Raw genomic sequence first — 22,322 nt, 5'->3', positions numbered from 1 at the left:
ACCCTCATTGCGTACTCCTACGATAAACATAATGCCCTAAAATATAATACGTTTAAACTATTTTCTCCCCCATTGACTTCCCCAATCCTGCTCCTCTGCAGCTGTTTTTCTATAAGACCAGATACTGTATTTCATTCAAGTTCATTTTCTAAAGCTCCACCTAGTGTGGACCCTTATTCTCTTGCCTTTATGACTTCAATACACCAACAAATGGGATTTCATAGATCACTGTTAAGAAGATGGAGCATAACAAAAATCAAGAGTACAGCCCCATAACAAGCCGTCAAATGATTCTCTCAAAGAACATTTCTATCAAGTAACCATTTCCTTCTGGAAATGCTGTTCAATATGATACCAATCCACTGAGCTGAATTAACTGTCAGTCTCTATTTCTTTTTCTTGATGGCAACTTTCTTGATCTACCACAAGAACTTTTGGTCAATAGCTACTTCTCAGGGCCATCTCAAAAAGTTTCTACACAAAGAATTATGGAGTAATAAATGTTGGAGAGGATGTGGTGAGATAAAAACTCTTTTACATGGTTGGTGGGATGGTACAACCACTCAGGAAGGCAGTTTGGCATTTCCTTAAAAAGCTGAACATAGAAATTCCATATGACCCAGCTATTCCACTGCTTGGAATATACCCTGAGAAAATGAGAACTGAGGCACAAACAGAGACTTGTACACCAGTGTTCGCAGCAGCACTATTCACCATCGCAAGAGCATGGAAACAGCCCAGATGGCCAATTACAAAGAAATGGATTAAGAAATAATGGTACATTCACACAATAGAATACTATGCAGCACACAAGAGCAATGATTTTGTAAATTACTACCTAACATGGGAAGGAAAGAAGAACATTCATTATGCTAAGTGAACTAACTCAGTCCCATAAATATAAATACTACATAAGACCATTATTGTAGAATATGAGGATCCAAGGAGGGGGTTGTTGTTGTTGTTGTTATGTGCTGTTGAGTAGCTTGCAACTCATAGTGATCCTATGCACAAGAGCCCTAAATACTGCTCTATCCTGTGCCAACCTCACTGTCTCTGACAAAACTTCTCCCAATACCCCAATCATAGAATCGATCCATTTTGACAGTCTTCCTTTGCTACGCTGTCGCTCCACTCTCCCAAATATGATATCTCTCTCCCAGGACTGGTCTCTCCTTGCAACATGCCCAAAGTATGTCAGAAGAAGCTTCAGAATCCTTGACTCCAATGAGTCGCCTGGTTTCACTCTCTCCAGGATGAACCTGTTTGTTTTCCTCGCAGTCCATGATATGTTCAATACTCTTCTCCAGCAACACAGCTCAAAGGCATCAATTCTATCATCCCTGTTTACTGTTCAGATGCATAGCACACAATTGCGAAGACTATAGCCCAGATCGGGTACACCTTAGTCTCCAGACTAATGCCACTGCTCTTCAGTACTTTGGAGAGGTCCCTCACAGCTGACTTTCCCAAAGCAATTCGTCTCTTGATTTCCTGGCTGCTGGTACCAAGAGTGTTGACTGTGGAGCCAAGTCAACTAAAACTGTTAACATTAAGGTCACACAATCTGATAGGTGGAGGGAGAGGGGGGTAAAGGAAAGGGGAAAGATCTGGTGTGAAAACAATGTATATGAGCTTTATGAACTTTATAATGAAAAAAAGGATCATGGAATCAAATTAGAGTGAGTGTGTAACAATGTAAACATCAAGCTTTCAGTGTTTAGTCTTAAGAGGAGAGGAAAATCTCACCTTTGCTTCCATAAAAACATGTGCGGAGGAAATATATAAAGGAGGAGAGAAGATGAATAGGACTCTAACCAGCAGCCTAACCTTATCCTGGCTACATTATTTCACAGAGACAGGAACTCAAAGTGAGCTGTGGTCATTATTGCTTGTGAGTAGATGTTTTGACTCATAACAATCCCATACAATAGAGCATAATGATCCATAGGTTTTTCTAGGTTATAATCATTACAGGAACAGATCAACAACAAATCTTCCTCCTGCAGGAGTGTTGAGTGGGTTTGAATGGCTAACCTCTTGGTTTGCAGTTGTATGCTTAATCACTAAACTACCAGGACTCTTGCTAAAGAAGCTACTGGAATATGTAAACAATATGTAAAACTACCCCAGTGTCTTCAATGGAGGGTGAGTTGTAACACTGAGGGTTTACACCTCCTATTGCCTTTTTCTCCATCTTCTGGAAAAAGGAATTGTTCTTTTCTCTTTGGAATCTCCATTGACATCAAGGAAAGGGAGACATAGTAATTTCAGGGGTTTTTTAATGAGAAAAGAACGAAGCAAGGCTTTCTATCTCACTAAGTCCTAGTGCACTAGTCTCTCAGAACTGTGTGTCCTTAATATTAATCAATTCATCAACCTCATTACTTCACCCCACAAAGGGGTGACGTGCACCCGTGGAGAGAAAGACCTTTTGCCTCAAAGATAAGCATAGGAGACTTTACCATGCCAACTACCCTTGCCAGATCCTTCAGAGCTTTCTAGGACCCTGCTGTGAACAAAGTCAACAGGACACTCTGGGTAATGGAATACAAAATGATGCAGCTCCACTCACTGACCTCTCCAGGGTTTCTTGATTCCTGGCTCTAGAAGAGCTGAAGCAAGCAGGTTTTGAAGTGTGTGTGTGTGTGTGTGTGTGTGTGTGTGTGTGTTGGGGAGAATGGAGTTGGGGGGCAGGATGGTAGAGAGAAGGGGTGGAGGCTTTCTCTGGGCCAAATATAACCAACTCGTTCTCTCTGAACAACAAAACCCAGACAGTGCAATTATCTGGTTAATTTGGCACTTAGTTGGGAAACAGGCTCCCAAAATGTGAGTCTAGCTCAGACTAAACAGTGGCTTCCTCCCTAAGATGCTTCTCAAGGGCTAGAGAACATGTGAAATTCCTGGGGGGCTGCTTATATGAACTACCCATTGATACAGGTGGGCAAAGATAAGCAAGTAAAATTCCAACATGGGTTTGGAAAAATACATCTTGGAAGAGGGTGTGTGTGTGTGTGTGTGTGTGTGTGTGTGTGTGTGTTGTTGTTGTTGTTGTTGTTGTTGTTGTTCTTGTTGTTGTTATGTGCCATCGAGTCACTTGCGACTCACAGCGACCCTATGTACAACAGCCCTAAACTCTACTCTGTCCTGTGTCAATCGCACTGCCTCTGACGCACCCATCCCTTTTACCCCAGTCACTGAATCAATCCACCTCAGAGAGGGTCTTATCCTCTTATGCCATCTTTCCACCCTCCCAAGCATGATGTCCCTCTCCAAGGACCTATGCCTCTTACAACATGTCCAAAGTATGTCAGACGAAGCCCCAGAATCCTTGCCTCCAAGGAGTAGCCTGGTTTAACCCTCTCCAGGATGAATCTGTTTGTTTTCTTGGCAGTCCACTGTATATTCAGTACTCTTCTCCAGAACCACAGCTCAAAGGCATCAATTCTCCTTCTATCCTCCTTAGTCATTGTCCAACTCTCTGATGCATAGCAAGGGATTGATTTCAAAGACCATAGCCTGTATCAGACGCACCTTAGTCTTCAGAGTGACACCATTGCTCTTCAGTACCCTGGAGAGCTCCCTAACAGCAGACTTTCCCATCGCAATACTTTTTTTATTTCCTGGCTGTGTGTGTGTAGGGGTACTTACCAGTGTGTTAATTGGCCTCCTGGCTTGTTTATCTTCTAACTTCCATAGAGAGGGATGGCTGGATGTCAAGATGACTATAAATGAGCCAAAATTTTCCAGGATATCTGTAACCCTAGTGACTGTCATTCCAGACTCAAGCATGTCAGAGTTGGTGAAGCTGGGCAACATCATTCTGCTCTGCTGTTCATAGGGTCACTGTAAATGGCAGTCAACACGATGGTCCCCATAAACAATAGTGGGTCTGGTAGCGTAGTGGGTCTGGTGGTGTAGTCAGTGGGGAGTTGGCACCTCTCCGGCAGTTTGAATCCACCAGCGGCTCCTCAGGAGATAAACAGACCATCTCCTCCTGTGTGATTTACAGCCTCAGAAAACCACTGGAGGGGTCAGCTACCAGCCAGTGCTGACTCTATAGCAATGAGTGTTTTGGACTGTCCGAGTGTCAGCGGAATTCCTGGGGGAGTCATTTTCAGGACAATCCTCTCTGATGCTCCTCCTCAGAGACTTTCTACCCACAAGTTGGACTGGGGGCAGCAATGACAGAAAAGGAGGAAAATGAATGCAGGCCTTTGGGGTTGCCACAAATAGGATGAGGCTGGGCTAGTCATCTGGTAACTAAGCATTTACCAGATGGTCTACGGAAAATCCAGATTTTTGAGAGAAGAGAAAGGAGTAGTGATTTATCATCCTTGGAGACTGACGAGCAGGCTGGAATCTGTGGAATCTATCAGTTATTCACTCCACAAATATGTGCTTCATTCCACTATATGCCAAGCCTTGTGCTCCTTAACAGAGTGAGATCCAAGAAGGAAGGTTTGCACACTCATTCAGAAAAGATCAAATACTTCCATCTCTGGATTAAACACGCAGGTAAGGGGTAAGAAGGCAAAGATGGGGCACTATGAATGGGAATAATCAGGTTACAGGATTTAGGTCTGAGTGGAGGTGCTCAAAGAAAGAGTCTTTGAGGAAGAAGTTTTAAAGCTAAGACTTGAAAGAATCCAATTCGCTTTTTAAATAGAGATCCCTCTGGATTCAGTTTGAAAAGCAGGCTGGAGATGGGAAAGGTAGTGTTGGGGAGCTGTGATCTGGATGTTTTTGTTGTGGACCAGTGAGTCGGAATCGACGCATAGCCAACTCTCCATCAGGTTTCCAGAGTCCTTTCATCACACTGGATGAGACTGCCCTTCTTTCTCCTATGGAACAGCCGATAGCTTTGAACCATGTGCCTTTATGATGGCAACACAGCTCCTTTATCACTTGGTCACTAGATACAGCGAGTTTACTTGGGGGTAAGAAGCAGAGAGACGACCGAGTCACATGATATGAAGCCAACAGGATTTGGTAACTCAATAGGTATAGAGGCCGAAGGAGAAGGAATTATCCAAGAGCCTGCACAGGGTGTTTGCAAGAAAAGATACTGCTGAGAGGAGAAGCTGAGGAGGAATGGGTTGGGGGCAAGGAGAGAGAGTATGTTATGTCTTGGATACAATCAATCCCTGTTTCATACCATTGGACACCCTGCACTTCCTCACACCCTTGCTGTCACTCAAAATACTTGAATCTCACATTTGCCACAGACCATTATCTCTACCTGCCGAGACTCTCTGGCACTATTTGAAGTCCCTCCTTCACAGTGCTGAGCATGGAACGCTCTAACCTGGACCCCACCTATACTGGCATTCTGTAAAGACTTACCTTGCTTGCTTCCTCATAAGACTGCAAACCTCTGGAGACAAGACTTCTGCCCCTACATCCTCATTCTCCACACATTAGCCAGCTAGCTAGCATCACAGACACTTGGCAAATATTTGTCAGGTGAATAAAAATAGCCTTCTCTTCGCCATGGAAGGAAAACCAATAGACATTGGGTTGACTTGAAAGCCACAGGATCAAATTTAAATTCACAGTGTAGGCGTTTTAATATTAAGCCAACTCAGTTTAATACTCGGGAGGTCTTTCTGTTCCTCTCAGACATCAAGGAACGCTGGTGGAAGAGCACTCATAACCACTCATTTTGATTTCTTTATTTTTCATAGAAATCCTCAGTTCATCTTCTCCCAGGACTTCATCTGTTTAATTAATTATCTACCTTTGATGATGATGATGATGACCAAGTGACATTTACGAAGTGCCCAGTCTGTGCTAGGCACTGTTCTAAGCATTCCACCCTCCCCAGGTTAACTCACTTGTTCTTCAAAGTAACTTGTGAGTTTGATGCTCTTATTATCCCAACTGTACCAGTAAGGAAATTGAGCTACAGAGAGTTTAAGCATGCCCAGGCAAGGTCACCCCTCACTACAGATGACATTGGGATTTTTACCTAGAATCGTACTCCAGAGTCCTTGCTTTGTGACATGTTATGTTAAGACTCAGAAAAGGGTTTGACAGAAGATAAATCCTCAACCAGTGTAACTAATCGAACGCGAGAATTCCTTGACACGGGGGTAAGGAGATTCTAAACTGTTCTCCTTATTCTACCATTGACTTGCTATGTGGTCTTAAGGAAGTTTGTATTTCTTTCCCCATAAAATTATAATCCTGTACACATTGCTATTAGCACTAGTAACAAGATCCAGTACTCAGAGCCTTAATCTCTTTTGAGGTTTTAAGTCTCTTAATCCCAACAATTCAGGAAATGCGAGGCACAAAGAGATAAAGTCAATTTCTCAACATCTACCACAGCAGGGATCTAGAATTCCAACCTATTAGGCTCCAAAACGAAAATCTTTAGCCCCAAGAAGAGTTCTCAGGAACCACAGAGGAATGCGCAGCATGGTAGGACAGACAGACTTTTGAGGAACACCTCACCGCTTCATATTTCCATCAAAGCATCATCTCTCTTTGATCCATTTTTAAGAAAGGAATCCTACTCGAGATTGCCCCTGAAGAAAAGCGTTGCTGCTAGAATAAAAACCATAGGACAGATAAACCTAGAGTTTGATGAGACTCTGGGGTTAAGGACAAAGAGGACCTGGGCCAGGGCTTCTCTAAACGATGCTAGCTCATGATGGCCATTTAAGTGACAATCAGTTTGCTCCTGTAAACACCCCTCATTATAGAGAGGCCGGCATGAAAGTTGATGACTCAGAGTGCACCTACCTGTTCCACTCGGATCTCAACCTCTCCATTCACTCTTTTTCCATGAAAGTATTTGGCCCTGTGAAAGAGAGAAAGGAATTTACTGAGTAAGGACATATATAGGCTGGTTCACACTTTATATATATATATATATTCTTTCTTCCGAAGGCCTCACCCCTACAAGTGGACACCCAGACACATTCTGTCTTCCTTCATCGCCCTTGATCTTCATTATTCACAGGCAGTGCTTGAAGGAAGAAACATGAGAAGGGTGAACAAATCTGGAGATGAAAGTTCTGGCTCTGCCAAGTCACTTCCCTCCATGTTTCTCAGTTTTATCTTCTGTAAAATGAAGGTATTAATATCAGTCCTACATATTTTCTGACAGTTATTTTAAGCTTTTAAAGTTGTTTTTTTTTCTTTTTTTTTTTTTTTTAAGCTTTTAAAGTTTTAAAACGTCATACAAATGAGCTTCGGAAGCCGAGTGGCTAGAGTTGTGCTGTCAATCCCAAGGCACACAGGTTCAAGTCTACTAGTTGCTCCATGGCAGAAAGATGGGCAAACTCCTTCCACATAATTTGTAGCTTCTGGAAACCCACTGGAGGGTGAGCTATGGATGGTTCTGACTCGAAGGCAATGAGGGGGTGAGGCTGTAAACAAGTAGTGTGGTATCATGAACCATTTTATTGAGTTATACTTTATATGCTCCATCAAAGATTTGATAAAATATCCATCCACCTATTTTTCTGTCGATCTGTCTAATGAATTATCACTTTAACTCTCTTTTTGTCCATCCATCCATCCATCCATCCATCCATCCATCCATCCATCCATCCATCCCTCCCTCACTCCCTCTATCCCACCTTCCCTTCCTCCCTCCCTCCATCCATCCATCCATCTTCCACTGACTTTACCTTACACCCTGCCTCTGTTTTCCTCATTATCAGTAAATGGGACCCATCACTTAAAGCAAAAACCAAAACCTCAATCTTGTCCATTTGTTATGCATGAGCTGTGCACTCGCAGCCATAAAAAAAAAATATTTTGACCTCTCTACCTGTAAATGTCCTCTTTCTTTAGTGCTCATAGGGTTTTCAAAGGCCTGTAATTTAGAAAGTGGATGGGCCCTTCTGCCTCCTAGTCTGTCTTAATCAGGAAGCTCCACCAAAACCTGTCCACCATGGGTGACCTTTATGGCATTTGACACCTCAGTGGCACAGATTTCATTATCACAGCAACCTCAAGTTATCTCAGTACAGCAAACTGACAGACAAATGCTTTACCACTTAGAACAGTCTTCTCTCCAAACACAATTAATATACACACCAAAAGAGCACTGGGTATCCCATGGACAGCCAAGAGAACAAATACCTATGTCTTAGAGAAAGTGCAGCCAGAGTGCTCTTTGCAGGCAAGAATGACGAGACTTTGCCTCACATACTTTGGACATGTTGCTAAGAGAGGCTATTCCTTGGAGAGGGACGTGATGCTGGGAAGGGTGGAGAGTCAGTGAAGGAGAGAAAGACTCTCAACAAGATGGATTGACACAGTGACTGGTGTAATGCGCTCTTGTGTGTCAGGAAGTGTGAGGATGGCACCTGATAGAACAGGATTCAGATCTTTTATTCATAGGGTCACTATGAATTGTACTTGACTGGACTGACAGTACCTAAAAACAACAACAACAAACCTGTGAATAGAATTCTCTTTGGAAGTAAAGGTTGTCTTTTGGCATGCTAATGAAGTCACACCTGAGCAAGCCAAACCCTAATCCTAATCACTTTTACAAAAAGAGAAGAATAGACACAGAAACCCACAAAGTGAGGAGAAGAAAACAAAACAAAACAAAAAAGGCAGATGCATCTACTGAAATAGACAAGAAACTAAGCCTTGAACTTGGATTTACTGTAAGAAAATACATTTCTGTTCCCACTTGTGGTGTCTCTGCTATGGCAGCGCTAGAAAGCTAAGGTACAGTTCTTTCTCCTTCCGTATCCCTGTTGATTCTGGTTGAATTATTTCTCAAATCCACCTACTTGTCCATGTTTCTCTATATTCACCCTAATCACGGCCTCTTTATTCTCTCTTCTCATATGGATCTCCTTTTCATACTGTCCTTTTATCATACTAGTTACAACTATATAATTCATGATCTGTACAGCCTCATTTCATGCCTAAACTCGGACACAGTTCCTTGAAGTCAGGCACAATCTCTCTAAGTCATCATTCTATCACCGACACCAAGCATAGGGTTTAGTTCAACAAGCATCTGTTGAATGAGTGACTAAATGAAGAGATGGTGGACTGAAGCGGGGGTGGGGGGAGCACATACTGAGTGTTGACGCTATTCCAGAAACAGTGCTAGAAGCTCTTTCCTACTGCCTTTCCCATGAAACATCGTGACCATCATCTTCCTGCAGATAAAAGAATTCTTGCTGCCTTGGAGTCGCCTCTGACTCTTAGCTGACCCTCCGGCAGGCTTTCAGAGGCTGTGAACGGTATGAGAGGATATTACCCAGCTTTTTTTCTTTGGAGCCGCTAGTGGTTTTGAACCACGAGTGAGGCCCCACCTTTGGGTTAACAATTCAGTTCCCTATGAACGGCATCCCCTGAATTCTCTGTCATGCAGATAAAGAAATCAAAATGCAGAAACATAATACTTTGTCTAATGGACTTCAACCCAAACCTTCCAATCCCAAATCTATGCTTTTGTCAAACCCTGAAAATTTGTGGCTATAATTAGGATACTCCCAAGTTCTGATATTCTTCCACACACTAAACCAGAGTCATAAGAGTTTCCATTTGGTTTTGTGATTGTTGATATAACGAAATTAATAGCTCTTAGCATTTGCAGGACCTGGGCCCTGTGTTAGAAATTCTCTTAAACCTTCTTTGGGACAGCAATGGATCTGTGCTCCTCCAATATCCATTCTCTCCTTCCAAAATAAACAAGTTAATATATGGGCACATAAAACTGGATTTCCCAATTCTCTCTTGCAATTAGGTGTGGCCACGTGGCTGGCTTCTTACCAATTACATAGAAGCACTACATTAGCGGGAAGCTTCTGGAATCTTCTCCTATATTTCTTCTCCTACTCTTTTCTATGAAGTATGAATATTGCCAAATATTTTCCCCTGCAATCTTCCATTTGTGAAAGAAAGAATCCTTTCTGTAAACTGACTAAGCTTCAGTCTCTGTTTCCAAACTCACTCGTCCCAAGACTTCCTAAATCACAGGCTCACAGCTCCATATTAGTGGCATTTTTCCTACAATGCTGACAGGTGTTTAGCTGTCAATGAACTGGGATTTAGTGGCACAAGAGCTGTCAGTCGGACTCAAAATAAAGGTTTAATTTATGTCTTTTTTCCCTCTTATGGATGGTTTTTTAGAAAATGTGGGTATGACCAGCTTGTCCAAAGGGGAACTTTTCCTGTAGTTTAAGCATTTAATCATGTAGTGTTGGCAAACTCTAGTCACCATAACAGGTTTTTTTCCTAATATTTGAAGGAACTGAGGCAAAAAGAACAAATGCAGACCAATGTCCCATATGTCTAAATACTTGGCAAGTGACAAAGCTTTCAAGAAAACGTGTCCATCCTTCTCTGGCAAATACAACTTTATCATGGCCTGGAAGGTTCCAAATAGAAACATGACAAATTTCTTGAGAGTTTGAGCCTATAATATGGCAGAGGAGGCATTGCTGGCTTGTATTGCCAGCCCTAACCCATTGTTTCCCTCATTCTCCTCTTGTCCTCTTCTATGTCTTCTGCCACAGGGGTTCCTTGAGCAGACATATGGACAATCTATAAACAAATGAACAAGGGTTCACTCACCCTCTCAAACAACTGCACACTTTCTATCCCTTAGGAAGACGACTCAGGAGAATGAGCCCTGGTCCACTTGGGTAAGGGATTCTAGGGTTCTTCACACACAGAGCACACTTTACAGGGCCATGGTAACCCCTGTGCTGTCAGGAGAGGGAAAGCTAGTGAGAGCCAAGGCAAAGGTCTCTAGGTTGGGTGTAAGGGAAGCACTGGGTGCTTCATAGAATATCCAGATGGTCAATAATAACAAAAGCAACTGGTTTACTGGGGGAAAAATTAGAATTATACAGACTTGGATCAAAATTCTAGCTCTCTGACTCACTCATTATGTGATCTAACACAAGTTCCTCCTCTCGGTCTCAGTTTCCATATTTTTCAAGGTGACCACACCGAGAAGGCAAGGTTGTGGGAAGAAATGGATGCCATATTCTATGCAAACAAGCAGAAATTTTGTATACTTAGAGCCAAAAGGCCTGAATGCAATCCCAGCTCCACCTCTCACTCAACCCTGGGAAAGTTGCTCAATTGCTATGTGCCTCAGTTTCCACATCTGTGAAATAAGAGCAGCAGCCTTCATATAGATTTCATGTCAACATCAAGAAAACAAAGATCCTTACCACCAGGCCAAGTGGCAACATCATGATAGAGAAAAGATCGAGGTTGTTAACAATTTCATCTTGGATTTTCACGGTCTACACTCTTGGCACCAGCAGTTAGGAGTTCAAAAGATTAATTGCATTAGGAAAAGCTTGTATCAAGGACCTCTCCAGAGCACAGAAGAGCAACAGTATTAGTCTAGAGACTAAGGTGAGCCTGATTCAGGCCGTGATCATCTGAATGGCTTCCTGTGCATCCGAGAGCTGGACAGTGAATAAGGATGACAGAAGAATCCATGTCTTTAAGTTGTAGTACTGGAGAAGAGTACTGAACATACTATTGACTGCCAAGAGAAGAAAAAGGTCAGTCCTGGAGAGGTTGACACCAGTTTGGTCCTTGGAGGCAAGGATTTTTAAACTCCATCTCATATACATTGGGCACATGGCCAGGAGAGACCAGTCCTTGGAGAAGGTGGAAGGTCAGTGTAGGAGAAGTAGGCCCCAGATGAGATAGGTTGACACAGTGACTGTGGCACGGGGCAGGTGTGTCAGAGATAGAGAGGTTGGTTCAGGAGAGGGCAGGGTTCAGGGCCATTGTTTATAGGGTCACTATGGGTTATCCTCAGCTCCACAGCACATAACAACAACAATAATTTCATAGGATCACTGGGAGGATTAAATGAAATTCAAGGTATAAAATATTTGCTGTAGCTTCTGAAACATAGTCAGATCAAAACTATGTAGCTCAGGAACCACAAACACACAACTCGGGTGTGCCCATTCGGTGCCTACCAGGAGCGTGCGTATGGTACAGCCCCACAAAGAAACCAACCAGGATCTTATCCTCATGTGGATTACAGAATAGAATTAGGATTCATTCTGTGTTGATCCATCCCATCTCAGATCCTAGTATAACAAGTGATTGATGATGATATTGGACACATGGCCTGTAATCCCTTTCTTATCTCTCCGCCTTCTATTGGACACTTGTGGCTGAGGCATGGTGGAGAGGGGAGCAGTCCCCCACACGTTCCAGATGGAGTCGTCTCTGTTCAGCATCAACCTCTAAGTGACAAGGGTGGGTTAAATCTCTTCCTTTAAGTTCTTGGGGATTCAAGCCAGACCCCTTGATCTCCTGATCTGTGGCCTCCTTCCCATCCCTCTTCCTGTTCGCCCCAGCCCCATACACACACCCAGCTTCCTGCAATTCCCTAACTACATCCTCCGTTCTTCTGCCTCCAAGACTCTGGATACACGCAGCTCAGTTGCTTGGGTCCTTCTGGCTGTCTCTCACCTGGGCTTCTCTTTGGCGTAGTCTCTGATCCCCACCCATGATCTCCCTCACCTCACTTGCACATTGCTTGTCCATTTCTTGTGCCCACACATTTTGCCTGTAAGTTCTTGAAAGCTAGAGACTGCATCCCGATCCTCACTGCATCTCCAGGGTCCAGGAGGACATGGTGAGGCACATGGCAGTTTTAATACATTTTGTGGACTGGGTATCTCTTCCTCGAGATGTTTCACTGCCACCTACTGGTAGGTTTCTGTAATTAACATACACAGCCCAAGACTGGGGTGTAGAGGACCTTGTGTGTGTTGTGTCCAAGCTATCTACCACGTGATTCTAACCCAGAGCCCAGAGCCCTGTGCACTCCACCAATCACAGCCAAGTCACTCTGGCCTTGGAGAGGTCTCATGTCCCTGGGAGAAGGGCTTGATTTGCCCATCTCTGCAATGCTCACTGCAAGGTCAGACAGACTTCTGCTGAAACCGAGAGTCCATCCCTCTGGCTGGCCGGGTGTCAGAAGTCTGTCTCCTGACAGGCCACACACACTGCTGCCTTCTTGCTGGGGGGCTCATGCAGGCTCGATCTGCCTCGGAACAGTTCTGGCTGGCAAGAAGTCAGGGCAGGACGGCCTGGAATTCTAGATGCCTTGGGGGTTGGGCCTCTCTAAGTGATGGACCGTCTGACCTCAGGTCAGATAGATGCCTCTACTGTGCCCTGGGACTCTGTGTCCCTCCCTGGGACTTTGTGTCCTGCCCTGGGACTCTGTGTCCCGCTGTGGGACTTTGTGTCCTATTCAATTGCCTCCTCTACTGCCCTAATATGTCCATCCTGTGAGCAGGGGCCCTGAAAACCTCAGCCAATCAGGGAAGCCTTTGGCATTAGGGAGGGGGTGGGCTCGCTCCTGAACCCGTGAAGCTTCTATCTCGGTGGGTGGTCTCATATTTTTACTGCCACATCAGAGGCACCAGGAAGGAAAATATTATAAACCCGGCACTGCCTCGGGTGGGAAAGCCCTCATCTGGAGAGGCGGGATGTGGTGTGTGCCCGAGGTTTATAAGGAACAGGTATTGAGTTCTTTGCTTGGCTTCAGCAGAGAAGGAAGAGCCGAGTCAGCTCACGCAGGATTCACCTGTATCTCAGTTACCTATGGCTGCCTCAGCAAAATATGGCAAAGCGAGTGGCTTTATCGAACAGAAATGGATTGCCTCACGTTTTGGAGGCTGCAAATCCAGATCCAGGCATTGGATTCACCTTTCCTTGCCAGTAGCTTGCATGTTGCATGGTGTTCCTTTGCTGTTAGATGGCTCCACACAGGCCATCTGTCTTCCCCTGTGTGTCCTTGAACTGACTGGGCTCTTTTTATAAGACACTACCTAGAAGGGAGTAGGGTTAGGATCCCTAATTTACATACCAAAAGAAATCCTCCCCCCCCAAGCAGGGTTATATGTGTGGGTACGGGGCTTGGGACATTAGCATGGCTTTTGGGGAATACTCCTTAACAGCCATGGTGCCCTGGCCCTAAGGAGTTGGAGTAGCAGTAAGGAGTCAGACAGTCAACCGGAAGGGATGTGGTTCAAACCCACCAGTTGCTCCTCAGGAGAAAGATGGGTAAGCTCTTCCACGTGATTTACAGTGTTTGAAAACTTGCTGGAGGGTCAGCCAGGAGTCAGTTCCTCCTCTCCAGCACATAACAAATATAACAGCCTGTGACCAAGCAAGATCCTGTAACATATCAGTATGGGATGTAGCATCAGTGTCGCCAGGCTGTGGTATGATCCCCCGAGGGAGGAGAGAGCTAGAAAGTTCTGTCTCAGGTACACAGTGCCCCTGCTGGAAGGTAGTAGTTGCCACTGACTCTGTCTCACAGTGACTTTATGAATCAATTCTTGACTGACTCGTCATCATCTTCACAATTACCCACATGCTCGAGCCCATTTCTGTATTACTGTGCCAATCTATCACCCCCAGGGGTCATGGACTGAATTGTGTCCCCTTAAAATCCAAGTACATCATGATGTAACGTGCAAGTTCTCTTAGAGCCTCCCTGGTCTGATAAACCAAGCAACTGCAAAATGATAAGATGTAACACTTTCAGTCTCATTAAGATCCTGATGAGGTAGATGAGGAGTTTTCCTGGAGTGTGGCCTGTAATACCCTTTGTCTCCAAGCAGATAAAAAGAGGAGGAAGTTAAGTGAGGGGGATGGTGCGGGAGCTCCTTTAATCATTTCCTTATTTAACCACCATTTACTGAGTTTGGTAGGGACTGGGCATTGTACCAGGCACAGGAGGTGGAGGCGAGTAGACATGGTTCCAGTTCTAGTAAGACTTATATGCTCATGGAAAAGACCAAAATAAACTAGGCTTAAATATTATAATAATGAGAATTAGGAAAGAAATAAATACACTGAAATGACGGTGGCTAAGGTACCTGGGAACAGGGAGAATTTGACTTAAGATGGTTTCTAAGGGCAGACTTCTGGGAAGGCACATTGTTGTTGTGTTGTTGTTGTTGTTGTCAGCCACCACAGAGCAGCTCCTGATTGATTCATGCTATAGAATGAAACACTGTCTGACTCCATCTATACCATTGTCACAATCAGAACCTTAACAAACACTTATGGACCACCAGCTCAACATCAAAAAAACAAAGATTCTCACCACTGGGCCAATTAGCAGCACCATGATGGATGGAGAAGAGACTGAGGTTGTGAACAGTGATTGACTGCTTGGCTTCACAATCAACACTATTGGCACCAACAGTAAGGAAATCAAAAGGCAAATTGCACTAAGGAAAATCTGCTATCAGGGACCTCTCCAGAGTACTGAGAAGTAACGATGTCAGTCTAGAGGCTAAGGTGCGCCTGATCCAGGCCATGGTCTTCGCAATTACTTGCTATGCATCAGAGAGCTGGATAATGACTAAGGATGATAGAAGAAGAACTGACACCTTTGAGATGTGGGGCTGAAGAAGAGTCTTGAACATACCATGGACTGCCAAGAAAACAAATAGGTCCATCTTGGAGAAAGTGAAACCAAGTTTGTCCTTGGAGACTAGGATTTTGAAACTCCATCTCACATACTTTGGGCACGTGACCAGGCGCAACCAGTCCTTGGAGAAGGACATTATGCTTGGAAAGGTGCAGGGAAAGTGCAGGAGAAGACCCCAGGTGAGATGGATTGATAGGGTAACTGGGGCAATGAGGGTAGGTGTGTTGGAGTCAGTGAGACTGTCTCAGGACAGGGCAGGCTTCAGAGTTATTGTACATAGGGTAGCTATGAGTCACAGGTGACTTGACAGCATGTAACAATACTATGTACCAATGTCAAAGTATCATCTAGAAAACAAAGCAGCTCAGCAATGACATGACAGATGTTGAAATAACTGAAGTTGTCAGTGATTTAATCTTATTTTGATACATTAATACACTTAGTACCAGCAGTCAAGAATACATGTTGGAGAGGATGTAGAGAGATTGGAACTATCATATGCTGTTGGGGAGATTGTAAAATGGTACAACCACAGTGGAAGATAGTCTGGTGTTTCCTCAAAAAGCTAAACATAGAAATCCCATATGTCCCAGCTGCTAGGAATACACTCCGAGGAAAATAGAACTGAGATACAAATGGAGAGTTGCACACTAACCTTCATAGTAGCATTATTCACAACAGCAAGAAAATGGAAACAGCTCAAATGCCTGTCAACAAATGAACAGACTAAGAAATTGTGGTGCATTCGCCTGATGGAATACTACGCAGGGCTCAGAAGCAGTAATTTCTAAAAATACTATTTTTTCAAAATAGTAAAATGAGAGAGGCTGGAGAGCATTATGTTGAGCGAACTAACTCAGCAAGGACAAATACTACATAAGAACATTATTGTGAATATAGAAAGATTATGAAAAAGACATGTACAAAGTCCAAGGGGGAAGGGGAGGGAGATGGTGGGCTAGTGAGGGCAGGGGCTGGAATCACAAGGTCACAGAATTTGGTGGACAGAGAAAGGGGGTAAAGGAATTAGGAAAGATCCAGTGGAGACCTGAAAAAGCACGGTAATGGCAGGCATGGATTAACAGTGCTTCGTCTGACATACTTTGGACATGTTGCAAGGAGGGACCAGTCCTTGGAGAGGGACCTCATGCTTGGGAGGGTGGAGGAACGGTGCAGGAGAGGAAGACCCTCGATGAGATGGATTGATTCCGTGTCTGGGGTAATAGGGGTAGGTGTGTCAGACACAATATGGTTGGCACATGATAGAGCAGGGTGAAGAGCTATTGTGTATAGGGTCACTCTGAGTCAGAAGTGACTCGATGGCACATAACAGCAGCAATGATGGGAGAGGTACATGACTTAATGGCACCTAACAACTGCAATATACTAACAGAAGACTAGCCAACAGGAAAAGACAGAGAGAGGTGATACATGTTATGTATTTTTAAGAGTAGTAAAAGATTTTTATTAAAGAATTTATATTTTATTTAAAAAAGAATTTATTATTTTTTAAAAAATATTTTATTATAAAAATTGTTGACAAATACTATGTAAGTTTTGGAGACAAATAATATCAAGTTTATCTATGAAATTTAGACCATTAAGTTTACCAATCTAAATTTTCTTATTTTTAATGTGAATTACATATCCATGCGTTTGTTACCGATATTTCAGTGTATAAATGTGTATACAGTGCAGTATTTTAATTATTTAAGAGCTATTTTTAGCTATTCTGATGGGACAAGCTATTTCTTTTCCTAACCTGGATGATATGGATTGATAAAGTAACTGGGGTGATAGGGGTTGGTGTGTCAGAATTCGTGAAATTGACTCAGGACAGGGAAGGATTCAGAGCTGCTCTATACAGGGTCACTATGCATCGCAGGTGACTCAACCAATAACATTCTGTGACAGGTTTGGAAGGAGTGGCATCCATTTCTTAAACAACATGCCTCCGAAATCTCTATGAACTTTGATAAATGTTGACAGTTGTAGAGGGGCTTCAGGCCTTTTGTTCATAGGGTCGCTATGAGTCGTGCTCGACTCAAAGGCAAGCAACAACAAGAACAATTTTATAGAACAATGTATGGGAACAATCTTATGAAAACCAATTTATATGAATTTTGTATGCGAATCAGTATAAAATAAAAATATGTTTTAAAAAAATCAAGAGACTTATTGCACTGGGGAAAATCTGTTGTCAGGGCCCTCTGAAGAATACTGAAGAGTAATGATGTCAGCTTGAACACTAAGGGGCACCTGATCCAAGTCACTGTCTTCTTAATTGCTTGTTATGAGTCTGAAAGTTGGACAATGACTAAGACTAACAGAATAACAGATGCCTTTGGGTGGGTGAAGCATATGGGAAAGATCCAGTGTGAAAAATAATGTATACGAACTCTGTAAACAAGCCAGTATTAAAAAAAAGATATTCTTTTGAACTGTGGTATTGCAAAAGAGTACAACATATCCCACTGATTTCCAAGAGAATAAAAAGACTTGTCCTGAAGAAAGGAAAACAAGAGTGCTCCGTGGAGGAAGGATGGTGAAATTCCATCCTGCAAGGACTTCATGTGTAAAAAGGTGGAAGGGCAATGTAAGAGAGGAAGAGCCACAACAAGATAGACATGGTAGCAGGAGCAATGGGCTCAAGTGTGCTAGAGATAGTGAGGACGGCACAGGACAGGCCAGGGTTCAGATCTGCTGTTCCTAAGGTTGTTATGAGTTTGCAGTCAACACGACAGCACATACTTGGGACAGCTGAGGATACAACAACAGCCATGTGACAGAGCTTACAAGTTCTACGAAAGCAACTATTGAAGGCAACATAGTTCTTGACCTCCAGGAATTTATTGTTACCTAGTGGGCAAAAGAGATAGGCAAATGGACAATGGGTAGAGAGGGCACCAGGCACCAAGATTTAGATCACCCCATGGAAAGGCACCACAACCCAATTTGAGGGTATGAACTTCTCTGATGAAATGATCCACCCAATATTTGAATCTATTCTTTGCTAGGTCTGAAGGCCAAAGAGATGAAGGTGACAGGGTCCGTGTGTGTGTGTGTGAGAGAGAGAGAGAGTGTGTGTGTGTGTGTGTGTGTGTATACACTACACAGACAAGAACAAATGAGCTGGGTAGACTCAAGATGTTGCAGAATTTTCTTGGGACTTGTCTCCAAATGGGCAGAAGAAATGAGTGATAACCACGGAGCAGAAGACTTGGCCCTGGGCTGGCAGCTCTAGAACTATCTAACTGCACGATTTTGGACCATCTCTGCTTCTTCATCTGAACGGGGATAAGCAAAACTACCCATAGAGTTATTATGAGGATTAAGTTAGGACTCATGTCTGGAGCGTGTCTGGCAACCTTCTGGGGCAGAAGTCTATCTCGCTAGGAACAGAAGTGGGCAGGCACTGTCAGTGTCAGAGACAGGCCTGTCTGTACTCTGTTCATTATTTCCTAATGCCACCTGAGACAAATGCTCGTCTTTGTGATCCTGTTCCTTTATTGACAAAAATTATTATTGCATCTGCTACAGGAACTCCATAAATGATGTCCTGGCAGCTGGCAGGTGCTGAGCTAATGTTTGTTTCTTTCTTGCTTGTCCTACAACAGGACGGGTGGAGTGCTGAGGTCAGTTGGGTGTGTCCCTGGGGAAGTGAGGGGTCATTTCCTCTCCCCAAGGGAGGAAGGCAACAGCATTGGCATTGCTCTAAATGGAATGTCTGCATTCTTGTGTTTAGTATGATGGCAGCTGGCCTCAACTGCTCCCTGAGAGCCCCCCTTCCTCCCACAACAGGCTTTTGGGGTACACAGAGTCACCAGTCACCCCCTCCCCGTCACTGCAGAGAATGGGATAGAGTATCTAGAATGTCATCTCCCAGTCCCTACTTCCCTTGTACCCTACGACACAAGAGTGTCTTACTCACTTTCATGGGTATCTGGAAGTCTACGTCTCTTCAGTCCATGAAGAGGGTTAATATTTAGAAGGTTAAGGCATTCTCTTAGCAAAACTTCACTGGCCATCTACCAAGAACTCATCTGCTAAATGTCCACAGGAGAGGTAATACATGCCAACATGCAAGTGACTAGTATCTCATTATTCTTGAAATAGAGTTTGGATGGCATAAGGAAGATATAGAAAGTACTGTGGTTGTTGTTATGTGCCGTCGAGTCACCTGTGACTCATAGCGACCCTATGTACAAGAGCCCTAAACCCTGTTCTATCCTGTGCCTATCTTATTGTCTCTGACACACCTCCTCCATTATCCCAGTGGCTGAATCAATCCATCTCTTTGAGGGTGTTCCTCTCTTACACTGTCCGTCCACCCTCCCAAACATGATGTCCCTCTCCAAAGACAGATTTCATCTTGCAATATGTCCAAAGTATCTCAGACAGAGCTTCAGTATCCTTGCCTCCAAGGAGCAGCCTGGTCTCACCCTCTCTAGGACGAATTTGTTTGTTCTCCTAGTAGCTCACAATATATTCAATACTCTTCTCCAGCACTATGACTCAAAGTCATCAATTTTTCTTCTATCATCCCTAGTCATTGTCTAGCTTTCCAATGCATAGCAAGCAATTGCAAAGATCATGGCCTGGAAGAGGCGCACTTCAGTACTTTGGAGAGGTCTCTGATAGCTGACTTTCCCAGTGCAATTTGTCTTTTGATTTCCTGGTTGCTGGTACCAAGAGTGTTGATTATGGAGCCAAGCAAACTAAAGCTGTTAACAATCTTGATCTCATCACCATCTATCATGGTGCTGCCAATCGGCCCAGTGGTGAGAATCTTTGTTTTCTTGATGTTGAGCTTCAGTCCATATTTAAGGCTGCTGTCCTTGACCTTCTGCAGCAAGTGCTTCAAGCCCTTTTCCGTTTCAGCAAGCAGGGTTGTGTCATCTCCATAACACAGATTGTTGAGGAGTCTACTTCCAATCCTGATGCCACATTTCTCCTCATAGATTCCAGCCTCCTGGATGATCTGTTCAGTATATAGATTTAAAAGGTATGGAGATAGGATATATCCCTGGTGTACACCCTTCCCAATTTTGAACCATGTAGTGTTTCTTTGCTCTGAAAGAACTGGCCAAAAACAAGGCCCCAGGAATTTATGGAATACTGATTGACATATTTTAACAAACACTGCCCTGGATGTGCTCAACAAGTTGTGCCAAGAAATCTGGATCACTGATATCACATGCATGAAAGATTCTGCTGAAGATTATCCAAAACTGACTGGAACAGCACATAAATAGAGAACTGCCTGAAGTGCAAACCAGGTTTAGAAGAGGCCATGATACTAGGAATATTATAGTTCATGTTAGATGGATCTTGGCTGAAAGCAGAGAGTACCAGAGGAATGTCTATCATTGTTTCATTGACTATGCAAAGGCATTTGTGTGGATCACAACAAACTGTGGTTAACTCTGAGAAGAGTGGGAATCCCTGAACACTTGGTTGTTCTTATGCGAAACCTATAGCAGGACCAGGAGGCAGTCGTCAGAACAGAGCAAGGAAACACTGCATGATTAAAACAGAAAGTATATAAGACTATATAGTGTTTAATTTCTAATTAAGTTAGAAAACCAAAAGCATTGTTGTTGTTGTTGATTGCCTTCGAGTCGAGCACAGCAACCCTATGAACAAAAGGCCTGAAGCCCTTCTACAACGATGAACATTTATCCAAGTTTATAGAGTTTCTGGAGGCATGTTGTTTAGGAAGTGGATGCCACTCTTGCTTTAAAAAAAAAAACAAAAAACCAAAACACAACCCCACACAGAATTTCAAGAAACAACATAAGATCAAGAGGCAATGGTAATGAATGAGGAAGTTCAGGCTGCTCTGAAGAAGTTGGCAAAAAATATAAAGCCATAGGAATGCATAGAATACCAACTGACGTATCTCAATAAACAGATGCAGGCCTGGACGTGCTTAACAGGTTATTCCAAGAAATCTAGAGGACACTACCTGATGAACTGACTGGAGAAGATCTATATTTATTCTCATTCCAAAAAAAAGTTGACCTGACAGAGGGTAAGCCATCCACTTCTGAAATAATAGGCCTTCAAAAACCCTATGTAAAATAGAGCAAGAGAGGAAGACAATTAATGAGATGGATTGACTCAGTGACTGGGGTAGAGGGGGTAGGTGTGTCAGAAACCATAAAGTGGGCACAGGACAGAGCAGGTTTCAGGGCTATTTGTACATAGGGTTGTTATGAGTTGCAAACGACTCGAGGGCACATAAAAACAACATCACTAATTTCACACATTAGCAAAATCCTGCTGAAAATCACCCAGAAACAACTGAACAGTACATGCATTGACAGAGAACTGCCAAAAATACAAGCTAGGTTTAGAAGAGGTTGTGGCACTAGAAACATTATTGCCAAAGTCAAATGGATCTTGGCAGAAAGCAAAGAGTACCAAAGGAATGTCTATCTGTATTTTATTGACTATGCAAAGGCATTTAACTATGTGGATCACAAAAAACTGTGGCTAACCTTGAGGAAAATGGGCATATCAGAACACTTGATTGTGCTTATGTGAAACCTATACTTGGACTAGGAAGCAGTCCTCAGAACAGAGCAGGGAAACACTGCATGGTTCAAAATCGGGAAAGGAATGTGTCAGGGATGTGTCCTCTATCCATACCTTTTCAATCTATATGCAGAACAGCTCATTTGGGAAGCAGGACTTTATGAGGAAGAATGTGGCATCAGGATTGGTGAAGACTCATTAACAATCTACATTATAAAGATGACACAACCCTGCTTACAGAAACTGAGGAGGACCTGAAGCATTTGCTACAGAAGGTCAAGAACTGTAGCCTTCAATATGGCTCAACATTAAGAAGAAAAACATTCTCACCACTAGACTAATTGGCAGCACCATG

General features: G+C 43.4%; 1 protein-coding gene across 2 annotated transcripts in view; it reads right to left on the bottom strand.

Annotated features, from left to right (window-relative positions):
* Window positions 1–22,322, bottom strand: part of SYN3 (synapsin III) — a 785,331-nt gene that overhangs the window by 736,015 nt on the left and 26,994 nt on the right. For both annotated transcript variants that reach the window (XM_006897530.1, XM_006897529.1), the window contains exon 2: window positions 6,751–6,808. In XM_006897530.1, the coding sequence (XP_006897592.1) occupies window positions 6,751–6,808 (58 nt within the window). The remainder of the gene's footprint in view (window positions 1–6,750; window positions 6,809–22,322) is intronic.

This window comes from Elephantulus edwardii, unplaced genomic scaffold (genome assembly GCF_000299155.1).
Source record: "Elephantulus edwardii isolate Elephantulus edwardi_28Jun2011 unplaced genomic scaffold, EleEdw1.0 scaffold00211, whole genome shotgun sequence".
Lineage (NCBI taxonomy): Eukaryota > Metazoa > Chordata > Mammalia > Macroscelidea > Macroscelididae > Elephantulus > Elephantulus edwardii.
The sequence above is the reverse complement of the archived record's forward strand: the minus strand, read 5'-3'. Positions and strand labels throughout refer to the sequence as shown.